The sequence below is a fragment of the Ranitomeya variabilis genome, chromosome 6 (assembly GCF_051348905.1).
Source record: "Ranitomeya variabilis isolate aRanVar5 chromosome 6, aRanVar5.hap1, whole genome shotgun sequence".
Lineage (NCBI taxonomy): Eukaryota > Metazoa > Chordata > Amphibia > Anura > Dendrobatidae > Ranitomeya > Ranitomeya variabilis.
The window spans coordinates 462055121-462070214 of NC_135237.1; the positions used below are offsets into that span (position 1 = coordinate 462055121).

A 15094-nucleotide genomic window follows, 5' to 3' on the forward strand; every position below is an offset into this window, starting at 1 on the left:
CCGGTCACCGCTCACACAGGGTTAATGCCAGTGGTAACGGACCGCATTATGCCACGGGTAACGCACTCCGTTATCGCTGCTATTAACCCTGTGTGTCCCCAACTTTTTACTATTGATGCTGCCTATGCAGCAGGGTGGATTGATTTAAATCACGCCGATTTAAATCATGATTTAAATCACGATTTAAATCAAAAGATTTTTTTCTATTTAAATCGGATCGATTTAAATCATGATTTTAATCATGATTTAAATCACTGATTTAAATCAAAAGGTTTTTTTTAATATAAATCACGATTAAAATGAGAAGTGAGAGCAGTGCGCATGTGCGCCCATAGTTACACGGACGAAACTAGGGGCAACGATCTAACGCCAGGGTGTGGGGGGGACCCCAAAGTAAGTAAAAATCTTTTTTGTTTTACTATATGGCAATAGGTAGGTGTTTAAAAGCAGCATGTCTTAATTGTATAAACTATTAATAGCCTCCACATTTTGTTCATACTGCCCCTTTAATTCCACACTTCTAGCTTGGTTTCACTTTTGGTTTAGTTTCTTTTTCCATTCAGTTGACATGCCCAAACTTGTTGGATAGTCAGCATCCTACAGAAACCTCTGGAAGAGCATGGCATTGTGAATGTTACACATATACAGCCTTTATTCTACTGAGTTAAACAACTCAGCTTTATCTCATGATGGAAGAACCTTTGGATGGTAAAATATTTTCCTCAAAAAGCAGTTTATTGAAAAAAATCCGATTTAAATCAAAAAAATCCGATTTAAATCAAAAAAATCCGATTTTTTTGATTTTTTTAAAAAAACATTGATTTTTATCCACCCTGCTATGCAGCATCAATAGTAAAAAGATCTAATGTTAAAAATAGTAAAAAAAAAACTAAAAACCTGCTATTCTCACCTTCCGTCATCCGACGATGTGCTCGCGCCTGCCGCCATCTTCCGTTCCCTGAGATGCATTGCAAAATTACCCAGAAGACTTAGCGGTCTCGCGAGACCGCTTAGTCATCTGGGTAATTTCGCAATGCATCCTGGGAACGGAAGATGGCGGCAGCCACGCGCATCGCCAGAGCTTCGCTGGATCCCGGCGGGTGAGTATATAACTATGTTTTATTTTAACTTTTTTAACAGGGATATGGTGCCCACACTGCTAAATACTACGTTGGCTGTGTTATATACCGCGTGGCTGCTATATACTACATGGGCAGTGTTATATACTGCGTGGGCTGTGCTATATACTACGTGCCCTGTGTTATATACTGCGTGGCCTGTGCTATATACTACGTCGCCTGTGTTATATACTGCGTGGGCTGTGTTTTATACTGTTTGGGCTGTGTTATATACTGCGTGGACACTGTTATATACTGCGTGGCCTATATTAATGCATCAGCTATTCTACAATATGTATGTATGTATATAGCACAGGCCACGTAGTATTTGTCTGCTATATACTACATGGCTCCTATATACTACGTGGCCTGTGCTATATACTATGTGGCTGCTATATACATACATATGTACATACATATTCTAGAATACCCGATGCCTTAGAATCGGGCCACCATCTAGTTATAAATAAACCCTTTCTCCTGATAGGCTGCATGCCCACAATCAGGAATAGGGGCACTTTGGAAACTGTGTGTGCGTATGTGTATATAATATATATATATATATAACTAGATGGTGGCCCGATTCTAACGCATCGGGTATTCTAGAATATGTATGTATGTACGTATATAGCAGCCAAGCAGTATATAGGAGCCATGTAGTATATAGCAGACAAATAGTACGTGGCCTGTGCTATAGACTATGTGGCTGCTATATACATACATACATACATACATATTCTAGAATACCCGATGCGTTAACCCCTTCCCGACCCATGACGCCACGTAGGCGTCATGAAAACCCGTGCCAATCCGACCCATGACGCCTATGTGGCGTCATGGAATGATCGCGTCCCTGCAGATCGGGTGAAGGGGTTAACTCCTATTTTACCCGATCTGCAGGGAGAGGGGGAGTGGTACTTCAGCCCAGGGGGGGTGGCTTCACCCCCCCGTGGCTACGATCGCTCTGATTGGCTGTTGAAAGTGAAACTGCCAATCAGAGCGATTTGTAATATTTCACCTAAAAAACTGGTGAAATATTACAATCCAGCCATGGCCGATGCTGCAATATCAACGGCCATGGCTGGAAATACTCAAGTGACCCCCCCACACCCACCGATCGCCCCCCCAGTCCTCCGTTATGGGGTCCGGTCCCCTCCGTTCGACTGCCGGCTCCCCCGTCCTCCTGTCCGCTCCCTCCTTGTTTGTATTCACCCCCCCCCCCCTGTGCTCCGATTACCCCCCCTGTGCTCCGATCCACCCCCCCACCACCCCTTCATACTTACCGATCCTCCCGGTGTCCGTACGTCTCCTCGCTGGGCGCCGCCATCTTCCAAAATGGCGGGCGCATGCTCAGTGCGCCCGCCGAATCTGCCAGCCGGCAGATTCCTTACAGGTACATTTTGATCGCTGTGGTAGGTTCTATCACAGCGATCAAAATAAAAAAAATAATAAATAAACCCCCCCCTTTATCACCCCCATAGGGACAATAATAAAATAAAGACATTTTTTTTTTTTTTTTTTTTTTCGGTTTCCACTAGGGTTAGGGTTAGAACTAGGGTTAGGGTTAGGGTTAGGGTTACAGGTAGGGTTAGGGCTAGGGTTAGGGTTATGGCATGTGCACACAGTGCGGATTTGGCTGCGGATCCGCAGCGGATTGGCCGCGGATCCGCAGCGGATTGGCCGCGGATCCGCAGCGGATTGGCCGCGGATCCGCAGCGGATTGGCCACTGCGAATTCGCCGCTGCGAATTCGTAGCAGTTTTCCATCAGGTTTACAGTACCATGTACACCTATGGAAAACCAAATCCACTGTGCCCATGGTGCGGAAAATTCCGTGCAGAAACGCTGCGTTGTATTTTCCGCAGCATGTCAATTCTTTGTGCGGATTCCGCAGCGTTTTACACCTGTTCCTCAATAGGAATCCGCAGGTGAAATCCGCACAAAAAAACACTGGAAATCTGCTGTAAATCTGCAGGTAAAACGCAGTGCCTTTTACCTGCAGATTTTTCAAAAATCGTGCGGAAAAATCTCACACGAATCCGCAACGTGGGCACATAGCCTTAGGGTTAGGGTTGGAATTAGAGTTAGGGTTGGAAATAGGGCTAGGGTTGGAAATAGGGTTAAGATTAGGCTTGTGGTTAGGGTTACGGATAGGGTTAGGGGTGTGTTGGGGTTACAGTTGTGGTTAGGGTTGGGATTAGGGTTAGGGTTGGAATTAGGGTTACGGGTGTGTTGCGGTTAGGGTTGTGGTTAGGGGTGTGTTGGGGATAGGGTTGTGATTAGGGTTATGGCTACAGTTGGGATTAGGATTAGGGGTGTGTTGGGGATAGTGTTGAAGTTAGTATTGAGGGGTTTCCACTGTTTAGGCACATCAGGGGTCTCCAAACGCAACATGGCGCCACCATTGATTCCAGCCAATCTTGCGTTCAAAAAGTCAAATGGTGCTCCCTCCCTTCCAAGCCCCAACGTGCACCCAAACAGTGGTTTACCCCCACATTTGGGGTACCAGCGTACTCAGGACAAACTGGGCAACAACTTTTGGGGTCCAATTTCTCCTGTTACTCTTGCAAAAATAAAAAATTCTGGGCTAAAAAATATTTTTGAGGAAAGGAAACACATTTATTATTTTCACGGCTCTGCGTTATAAACGTCTGTGAAGCACTTGGGGGTTCAAAGTGCTCACCACACATCTAGGTAAGTTCCCTTGGGGGTCTAGTTTCCAAAGTGGAGTCACTTGTGCGGGAGCTCCAATGTTTAGGCACACAGGGGCTCTCCAAACGCGACATGGTGTCCGCTAATGATTGGAGCTAATTTTCCATTCAAAAAGTCAAATGGCACGCCTCCCCTTCCGAGCCTTGCCGTGCACCCAAACAGTGGTTTACCCCCACATATGAGGTATCGGCGTACTCAGGAGAAATTGCCCAACAAATTTTAGGATCCATTTTATCCTGTTGCCCATGTGAAAATGAAAGAATTGAGGCTAAAAGAAATTTTGTGTGAAAAAAAAGTACTTTTTCATTTTTGCGGATCAATTTGTGAAGTACCTGGGGGTTTAAAGTGCTCACTATGCCTCTAGATAAGTTCCTTGGGGGGTCTAGTTTCCAAAATGGGGTCACTTGCGGAGGAGCTCCAATGTTTAGGCACACGGGGGCTTTCCAAACGCGACATGGTGTCCGCTAACGATGGAGATAATTTTTCATTCAAAAAGTCAAATGGCGCTCCTTCCCTTCCGAGCCTTACCATGTGCCCAAACAGTGGTTTACCCCCACATGTGAGGTATTGGTGTACTCAGGAGAAATTGTCCAACAAATTTTAGGATCCATTTTATCCTGTTGCCCATGTGAAAATGAAAAAATTGAGGCTAAAATAATTTTTTTGTGAAAAAAAAGTACTTTTTCATTTTTACGGAACAATTTGTGAAGCACCTGGGGGTTTAAAGTGCTCACTATGCTTCTAGATAAGTTCCTTGGGGGGTCTAGTTTCCAAAATGGGGTCACTTGTGGGGGAGCTCCAATGTTTAGGCACACGGGGGCTCTCCAAACGCGACATGGTGTCCGCTAAAGATTGGAGCCAATTTTTCATTCAAAATGTCAAATGGCGCTCCTTCCCTTCCGAGCCCTGCCGTGCGCCCAAACAGTGGTTTACCCCCACATATGAGGTATCAGCGTACTCAGGACAAATTGGACAACAACGTCCATGGTCCAGTTTCTCCTTTTACCCTTGGGAAAATAAAAAAATTGTTGCTAAAAGATCATTTTTGTGACTAAAAAGTTAAATGTTCATTTTTTACTTCCATGTTGCTTCTGCTGCTGTGAAACACCTGAAGGGTTAATAAACTTCTTGAATGTGGTTTTGAGCACCTTGAGGGGTGCAGTTTTTAGAATGGTGTCACTTTTGGGTATTTTCAGCCATATAGAACCCTCAAACTGACTTCAAATGTGAGGTGGTCCCTAAAAAAAATGGTTTTGTAAATTTTGTTGTAAAAATGAGAAATCACTGGTCAAATTTTAACCCTTATAACTTCCTAGCAAAAAAAAAATTTGTTTCCAAAATTGTGCTGATGTAAAGTAGACATGTGGGAAATGTTATTTATTAACTATTTTGTGTCACATAACTCTCTGGTTTAACAGAATAAAAATTAAAAATGTGAAAATTGCGAAATTTTCAAAATTTTCGCCAAATTTCCGTTTTTTTCACAAATAAACTCAGAAATTATCGACCTAAATTTACCACTAACATGAAGCCCAATATGTCACGAAAAAACAATCTCAGAATCGCTAGGATCCGTTGAAGCGTTCCGGAGTTATTACCTCATAAAGGGACACTGGTCAGAATTGCAAAAAACGGCAAGGTCATTAAGGCCAAAATAGGCTGGGTCATGAAGGGGTTAATACAGGCCACGCAGTATATAACAGTGGCCACGCAGTATTTAACACAGGCCAAACAGTATATAACACAGCCCACGTACTATATAACACAGCCCACGCAGTATATAGCAGCCACGCAGTATATAGCAGCCACGCAGTATATCACACAGCCCCCGCAGTATATCACACAGCCCCCGCAGTATATCGCACAGCCCCCGCAGTATATCGCACAGCCCACGTAGTATTGAGCAGTGTGGGCACCATATCCCTGTTAAAAAAAAAATAATTAAAATAAAAAATAGTGATATACTCACCCATCGGGATCCACCGAAGCTCTGGCGATGAGCGCGAGACCGCTAAATCTTCAGGACAATTTTGCAATGCATCTCTGGAAACGGAAGATGGCGGCAGCCGCGTGCGGCTCGGCGGACTACGGAGGGTGAGAATAGCAGGTTTTTTGTTTTTTATTATTATTTTTAACATTACTTTTTTTTACTATTGATGCTGCATAGGCAGCATCAATAGTAAAAATTTGGGGACACACAGGGTTAATGGCAGCGATTAACGGAGTGCTTTACCTGCGGCCCGTTACCGCTGGCATTAACCCTGCGTTTATGTTAGCGGTGACCGGAGGGGTGTTTGCGGGCGCCGGGCACTGACTGCAGGGGAGTAGAGAGGGACTAATCGGACTGTGCCCGTCGCTGATTGGTCGCGGCAGCCATGACAGGCAGCTGGCGAGACCAATCAGCGACGTGGGATTTCCGTGACGGAAGTTGCCGACAGAAAGACAGACAGAAAGACGGAAGTACCCCTTAGACAATTATATATATATAGATGCTCATCTGTATTGTGATCCGGGAAATGATCATGTTCCTCAAACCATTACTGAGATTTTCCAGTGTATGGGGGGAGAGATTATCCTTGTGAAGAAGACCACGGTCATTGGGGAAATGCTATTGTCATGTAGGCGTTTTCTTGGACATCAGTGCTCATGTAGGTGATAACTGATAATAGCATGCCTGGACTGAAGGTTTGAGTTGGAATGTGCCCAGGAGGACATGTACTAATGTAGCACGTGTAGTGTGTACATACAGATCATTCTAGACATAAACAGATGAGTTGCTAGTATTAGATGATGACTGTGTCTATGTTCACGCTGGTTACGCAACCACCTTTACACCAGAGGGACACTTGTGACTTGTCATGCTGCTAATATTCTGCGTCCACAATCGCTGTCTGAGCAGTTTCTGAAATAGAAAACATGTAACCTTACAACCCATGTACAGAACAACAAGAGCTCCTCCAGCAACCAAGCAATGTGTCAGGATTGTCTGAGAATTGCCACTTGCACATCATGTACTTGTACCACAATGTAACACTTGGGCATTGTGCTGGGTTTTGTGTCACAAGCTTCAACAATGGCCCCATTACTAGGTACAATTAAGAAACAACTCTGACATTTGTCAGGAAGCTGGGTAGTCTGAATATTGTATGTACATGGAGTTGGAACTAGTTATAACGGTGTTAGATGAAACTAGGCACAATATTAGGGGAGGCTGGGTTTATAGAGCTGTAAAATTTGCATCACCTGGCATTCTGACCTTCCCTAAGGATGATGGTGAACAAGCGGTAACCCTAACAGGCTAAATAAGGTTTGAAACCTTGGTCAAAGTTATGAGTACACAACGGTGCCCAAACTTTTGCATCGTCCCATTTTCCTTTTTGTAATTTTTCAAATGTAAAAAATATTATTTTCTTTTTTGGCCTAAAATAAAAAGGAAATCTGCCATCTTTAACTTTAAGGCCCTGTCACACATAGCGACGCTGCAGCGATACAGACAACGATGCCGATCGCTGCAGCGTCGCTGTGTGGTCGCTGGAGAGCTGTCACACAGACCACTCTCCAGCGACCAACGATGCCGAGGTCCCCGGGTAACCAGGGTAAACATCGGGTTACTAAGCGCAGGGCCGCGCTTAGTAACCCAATGTTTACCCTGGTTACCAGTGTAAAATGTAAAATAACAAACACTACATACTCACCTTCGCGTCCCCCGGCGTCCGCTTCCTGCACTGACTGAGCGCCGGCCCTAACAGCAGAGCGGTGACGTCACCGCTGTGCTGTACTTTCACTTTACGGCCGGCAGTCAGTCAGTGCGGGAAGCAGACGGCAGGGGACCTGACGGACACCGGAATGTGAGTATGTACTGTTTTTGTTTTTTTACATTACGATGGTAACCAGGGTAAACATCGGGTTACTAAGCGCGGCCCTGCGCTTAGTAACCCGATGTTTACCCTGGTTACCAGTGAAGACATCGCTGAATCCGTGTCACACACACCGATTCAGCGATGTCAGCGGGACCTCAACGACCAAAAAAAGGTCCAGGCCATTCCGACACGACCAGCGATCTCACAGCAGGGGCCTGGTCGCTGGTACGTGTCAAACATAGCGAGATCGCTACTGAGGTCGCTGTTGCGTCACAAAACTTGTGACTCAGCAGCGATCTCGCTAGCGACCTCGCTATGTGAGACGGGGCCTTTAGTCCTTTTAGAAATCTTTTCATCTTCAACTTTCTTAAAGGGAACTTGTCACCCCAAAATTCGAGAATGAGTTGCGGCCACCGGCATCAGGGGCTTATCTACAGCATTCTGTAATGCTGTAGATAAGCCCCCGATGTAACCTGAAAGATAAGAAAAACGAGTTAGATTATACTCACCCAGGGGCGGTCCCGGTTTGGGTCCGATGGGCGTCACAGGTCTGGGTCTGGCGCCTCCCATCTTCATGCGATGACGTCCTCTTCTTTTCTTCCTGCCGCGGCTCCTGTGCAGGCGTACTTTGTCTGCCCTGTTGAGGGCAGAGCAAAGTACTGCAGTGCGCCGGTGCTGGGCCTCTCTGACTTTCCCGGCACCTGCGCACTGCAGTACTTTGCTCTGCCCTCAACAGGGAAGACAAGATACGCCTGCGCCAGAGCCGCAGCAGGAAGCAAAGAAGAGGACGTCATCGTATGAAGATTGGACATCTACTGTACAAGAGAAAGAAATACTATGTTATGTGGGTTAAATGCTATATTGAGCTCCAAAATTGTCTCAGGGAGCCAAAATTGCCTCAAATAAGTCCACCTCAGCATTAAGGGTGGCTGTAAGGTATTCCATCCTCCGTACATTAGCAGTTCTGCTAAGTAGGTCCTGATAGGAAGGGGAAGCTGTCGTCCTCCAGTAGAGGGCAGTCAGACACCTGGCAGCAGTTAATAAGTGTAGGAGCAATTTGGAGGAATTTTTCCCCATTCCTCCATGAGCTATATTGAGAACGTAGATTAAGGCGTCCAAGGGTTCTTCTTCCATGTATAATACCTTCTGAATCAAGGTTTGTAAATTGACTTTTAACCGTCAGCCGATCTGTAAATATTTAGCAAACAGTGGTCATTTAGTGTGCCAGTCAGTCCAAATAAATGGGTCCGAAAGGCGGCGTACACATTAGATATCTGTTGACCAAATGAAGCTTCGGCCACCAGCTGTCGAGGCCGGCCTTCCCATACACAGGAGCTCTCATTCAGCTGAATGCTTCTGTCTTTAAGAGAAATCTTATCTTTGGGAGGACAAAGTGGTTGGCAATACAAAATCGGACGTTCCCAATCGACACATATCTGTTGTCCTGGGACCCCCATACACATTAGACTATTGGCCAAACTGTCGATATCGGAGGCCTCAGTTGACTTTATTCTAATGTGTATGGAGGCCTTTAGACTGCATGTTTATTGTGAAAAGCATGAAACTTGCCAGCACCTCATCTCTGATATCATCTTTCAAGGGATAGTCAGGAGGCGTCATACACGTTAGCTGGTTGACAAGTTCAGCCAGACTTTGAAGGGAAACTGTCAGCACAAAATGACTGTGTAATGTACAGGCACTCTGTGCACCATTGATGTGGCCTAACTTTTAAGTTCATCTTCGTACCTACTTGTTTTCCCTCTTTCTCCATTCTTCCTCTTTGATTGACTGCTCTGGCTTTATAGAGCCAGTGAATGGTGGAGCAAGATGCAAAGCAATTAGGTGAGAGGCTGCACTTAAATGTTGGTCACACCAGCGGTGCACCGAGTGCCCATAGTTGGTTTGAACAGTCATTTTGTGCTGACACTGTCCCTTTAATGTAAGTGGATCTTAAAGAAACTACAACACTAAGGAGACAGGTGACAAACCAATGGAGATTATGCAGTGTCATTCTGGCTGTGATTGAGCAAGGTTCTGATGACCAGGGTTGTGGAGTGTGAAGCCAAACCAACTTCGACCCCACAGCACTGCCTCACTACTGAGCATGTACATAAAGTGCAGCACAGAGTCTTCTCCACTAAAAGCCCAGATCCTTAGATCAAGAGCAGACATTTATAGGACATTTTATAACTTTCCCAAATTATGAAAACATTTACACTGCACTGAACTACTGAACCCAATTTATTATATATTTTAGAAGTCTGTCCATTTTATACTGACTCCACCAGAATAGACTCCAACTCCACAGTCCTGCTGATGACCCCTGATATGTCACCTTAGGTTTTGGCCAGAGTTCCCTTTTAACTTTGTCCAATACGGATCATTTAGTTCCTTGCTGCTTTTTCGTAATAATCATTTGCTTATTGTATAAATGGCAGAAATAACTGGTAATCCTTTGATTTGTGCTTTTTTATAATGTGTAATGTCTTTCATTTCTGTCTTGGTGTCAGGTGTTGGGAAGTCATGTCTACTACTGCAGTTCACCGACAAGAGGTTTCAGCCAGTCCACGACCTGACCATTGGTGAGTGAACAGAAAAGATGTCCTGCGTTGTGCGGATAGCATGGCGATTGGCATGACTTGGCATTCCGCCGTGTCAGACATTATGATTGCACTGTTTAGCGCTAGTAATACAAATATGTACGTTTACTTTTCGTTGATGTCACTTATTGGAAGTTGTAAATCGTGAATCAAAACATTTCTGCACATGACTGTGTATTCTGGCACTAGCTAGTGGTTAATTGCTGGGATTTGCTGTCACTTGCTAACTTATTTTTGGTCTGTCCCCCACAGCCTCTACACATTTTTCCATTGTTGTTTTTATATTATTTATTAAAAAATAAATTGTTTTTCTGCCGATTTGCAGTAAGTACAATAGAGAGAAGTATCCAACACCTGCGCATCAATGATTGTGTTCATTAACACAGCTCTTTAAAGGGAACCTGTCACCCCCAAAATCGAAGGTGAGCTAAGCCCATCGACATCAGGGGCTTATCTACAGCATTCTGGAATGCAGTAGATAAGCCCCCGATGTATCCTGAAAGATGAGAAAAAGAGGTTAGATTATACTCACCCAGGGGAGTTCCCGCTGCGGTCCGGTCCGATGGGCGTCGCGGTCCGGTCTAGCGCCTCCCATGTTCTTACGACTGCAGTGCACAGGAGCCTGGAAAGGTCAGAGAGGCCCAGCACCTGCGCACTGCAGTACTTTGCTCTGCCCTCAACAGGGCAGACAAAGTACGCCTGTGCCTGAGCCGCAGCGTGAAGACAAGAAGAGGACGTCATCCTATGAAGATAGGAGGCCCCGGACCGCGATTCCCATCGGATCGGACCGCCCGCCCAGGTGAGTATAAGCTAACCTCTTTTTCTCATCTTTCAGGATACATCGGGGGCTTATCTACAGCATTCCAGAATGCTGTAGATAAACACCTGATGCCGGTGGGCTTAGCTCACCGTCAATTTTGGGGGTGACAGGTTCCCTTTAATGGCCCTGTATAATCTCAGGATTGCATTGGGCTTTATTGTAGTACAATATATATTGACCCTGCCCTGTCCATCAAACCCTATATCCAAGTATTTGTCCTTTTTTCAACCCCGAATTCACTAAATTGTTGGTGTATGCCCTCATCTCTCACCTTGACTCCTGCACTATCCTCTGTGGCCTCCCTGCTAACACTCTCGCACCTCTCCAGTCTGTCCTTAACTCTGCTGACTGAGTGATCCACCTCTCCTGTCCTCACAATACCACCTTCTGTCTTACGTTCCTCACCCAATCACCTCCAAGACTCCTGGGCATCCCCCATCCTTTAACAAGCGTTTCCGGCCAGAAATGCGTGCATAGGTGATCCCCGTCACGTGATCAGGGGTCATCGGCGCGTCGTCATGACAACCAGAGGTCTCTTTGAGACCTCTATGGTTGTTGATGCCGGATTGCTGTAAGGCTGGAGTCACACTTGCCGTATAAAAAAAAAATCGGTCCGATTTTCACAACCAAGAATCGCACAAATGTTCCTGAACAGTGATCCTTATGTAATCCATTTGCAATGCGAGGATGCAATTTCCTCGCATCTAGTAACAGTGCAATATCCGTATGGCATCTGTATGCAATGCGATTTTAACGTGAAGTTTTACGTACAGCAGTTTTCTCTACGTAAAAGCTCATTTAAAAATCGTAATGTAAAACACAGCTGTAAACGTCGTTTTAATAGCGTATAATCTTCAAAATATATATATATATATATATATATATATATATATATATATATATATATATATATATATATATATATATATATATACACTCACCGGCCACTTTATTAGGTACACCATGCTAGTAACGGGTTGGACCCCCTTTTGCCTTCAGAACTGCCTCAATTCTTCGTGGCATAGATTCAGCAAGGTGCTGGAAGCATTCCTCAGAGATTTTGGTCCATATTGACATGATGGCATCACACAGTTGCCGCAGATTTGTCGGCTGCACATCCCAAAGATGCTCCATACAAGGCAGGATGGATCCATGCTTTCATGTTGTTTACGCCAAATTCTGACCCTACCATCCGAATGTCGCAGCAGAAATCGAGACTCATCAGACCAAGCAACGTTTTTCCAATCTTCTACTGTCCAATTTCGATGAGCTTGTACAAATTGTAGCCTCAGTTTCCTGTTCTTAGCTGAAAGGAGTGGTACCCGGTGTGGTCTTCTGCTGCTGTAGCCCATCTGTCTCAAAGTTCGACGCACTGTGCGTTCAGAGATGCTCTTAGGCCTACCTTGGTTGTAACGGGTGGCGATTTGAGTCACTGTTGCCTTTCTATCAGCTCGAACCAGTCTGCCCATTCTCCTCTGACCTCTGGCATCAACAAGGCATTTCCGCCCACAGAACTGCCGCTCACTGGATTTTTTTCTTTTTCGGACCATTCTCTGTAAACCCTAGAGATGGTTGTGCGTGAAAATCCCAGTAGATCAGCAGTTTCTGAAATACTCAGACCAGCCCTTCTGGCACCAACAACCATGCCACGTTCAAAGGCACTCAAATCACCTTTCTTCCCCATACTGATGCTCGGTTTGAACTGCAGGAGATTGTCTTGACCATGTCTACATGCCTAAATGCACTGAGTTGCCGCCATGTGATTGGCTGATTAGAAATTAAGTGTTAACAAGAAGTTGGACAGGTGTACCTAATAAAGTGGCCGGTGAGTGTATATATATATATATATATATATATATATATATATATATATATATATATATATACATACAGAGAGAGAGAGATATAGATTAAAAGCCGGCAAATGACCTGCTGCGTACAGTATAGAATATATACATGTAGAATAGGTGTGTGTGTATACATTCATACATACACACTGCTCAGTACCAATGCTTTCTGGCTGATGTTTTGGTCACTTTTGAATGTTGGTTTTGCCTTCACACTTGTGGTAGCATGAGACGGACTCTACAACCCACACAAGTGGCTCAGGTAGTGCAGCTCATCCAGGATGGCACATCAATGCGAGCTGTGGCAAGAAGGTTTGCCATATCTGTCAGCATAGTGTGTAGAGGCTGGAGGCGCTACCAGGAGACAGGCCAGTACACCAGGAGACGTGGAGGGAGCCATAGGAGGGCAACAGCCCAGCAGCAGGACCCCTACCTCAGCCTTTATTCAAGTAGGAACAGGAGGAGCACTGCCAGAGCTCTGCAAATTGACCTCCAGTAGGCCACAAATGTGCATGTGTCCACACAAACGGTTAGAAACCGACTTCATGAGGATGGTCTGAGTGCCCGACGTCCACAGATGGGGGTTTGCTCACAGCCCAACACCATGCAGGACGCTTGGCATTTGCAACAAAACACCAGGAATGGCAAATTTGCCATTGGCACCCTGTGCTCCTCACAGATGAAAGCAGGTTCACACTGAGCACATGTGACAGAGTCTGGAGATGCTGTGTAGAGTGAACTGCTGCCTGCAACATCCTTCAGCATGACCGGTTTGGCAGTGTGTCAGTAATGGGGTGGGGCGGCATTTCTTTGGAGGGCTGCAAAGACCTCCATGTGCTCGCCAGAGGTAGCCTGACTGCCATTAGGTACCGAGATCCTCAGACCCCTTGTGAGACAATATGCTGGTGCGGTTGGCCCTGGGTTCCTCCTAATGCAGGACAATGCCAGACCTCATGTGGCTGAAGTGTGTCAGCAGTTCCTGCAAGATGAAGGCATTGAAGCTATAGACTGGCCCGCCCGTTCCCCAGACCTGAATCCGATTTAACACATCTGGGACATCGTGTCTCGCACAATCCACCAACGTCACATTGCACCACAGACTGTCCAGGAGTTGGCGGATGCTTTAGTCCAGGTCTGGGAGGAGATCCCTCAGGAAACCATCCGCCGCCTCATCAGTAGCATGTCCAGGCGTTGTAGGGAGATTATACCGGCACGTGGAGGCCACACACACTACTGAGCATCATTTCCTTGTCTTGAGGCATTTCCACTCAAGTTGGATCAGCCTGTAACTTCATTTTCCACTTTGATTTTGAGCATCATTCCAACTCCAGACCTCCGTGGGATATCAGTTGTGATTTACGTTGATCATTTTTAGGTTTTATTGTTCTCAATATATATATATAATATGTGCCTTGCAAAAGTATTCGACTCCCTGGAACTTTTCAACCTTTTCCCACATCATATACTTCAAACATAAAGATACCAAATGTAAATTTTTGGTAAAGAATCAACAACAAGTGGAACACAATTGTGAAGTTGACTGAAATTTATTGGTTATTTAAAAAAAAAAATTTAAATTCCAAAACTGAAAAGTGGGGCGTGCAATATTATTCGGCCCCTTTAACTTAATACTTTGTTGCGCCAAACTGAAATTCTTGCCCATTCTTCCTTGGCAAACAGCTCGAGCTCAGTGAGGTTTGATGGAGATCGTTTGTGAACAGCAGTTTTCAGCTCTTTCCACAGACTCTCGATTGGATTGAGGTCTGGACTTTGACTTGGCCATTCTAACACCTGGATACATTTATTTGTGAACCATTCCATTGTAGATTTTGCTTTATGTTTGGGATCATTGTCTTGTTGGAAGACAAATCTCCATCCTAGTCTCAGGTCTTTTGCAGACTCCAACAGGTTTTCTTCAAGAATGGTCCTGTATTTGGCTCTATCCATCTTCCCATCAATTGTAACCATCTTCCCTGTCCTTGCTGAAGAAAAGCAGGCCCAAATCATGATGCTGCCACCACCATGTTTGACAGTGGGGATGATGTGTTCAGGGTAATGAGCTGTGTTGCCTTTACACCAAACATATGGTTTGGCATTGCTGCCTAAAAGTTTGTTGCTGCTCTAAGCACTATGAGTCT

The 15094-nt window shown here is 45.2% G+C and overlaps 1 protein-coding gene across 1 annotated transcript in view; it reads left to right on the forward strand.

Annotated features, from left to right (window-relative positions):
* The window catches only part of RAB2A (RAB2A, member RAS oncogene family), a 127441-nt gene that overhangs the window by 24296 nt on the left and 88051 nt on the right, over positions 1-15094 (forward strand). The window contains exon 2 of the mRNA XM_077270543.1: positions 10200-10271. Coding sequence (XP_077126658.1) covers positions 10200-10271 — 72 coding nt within the window. The remainder of the gene's footprint in view (positions 1-10199; positions 10272-15094) is intronic.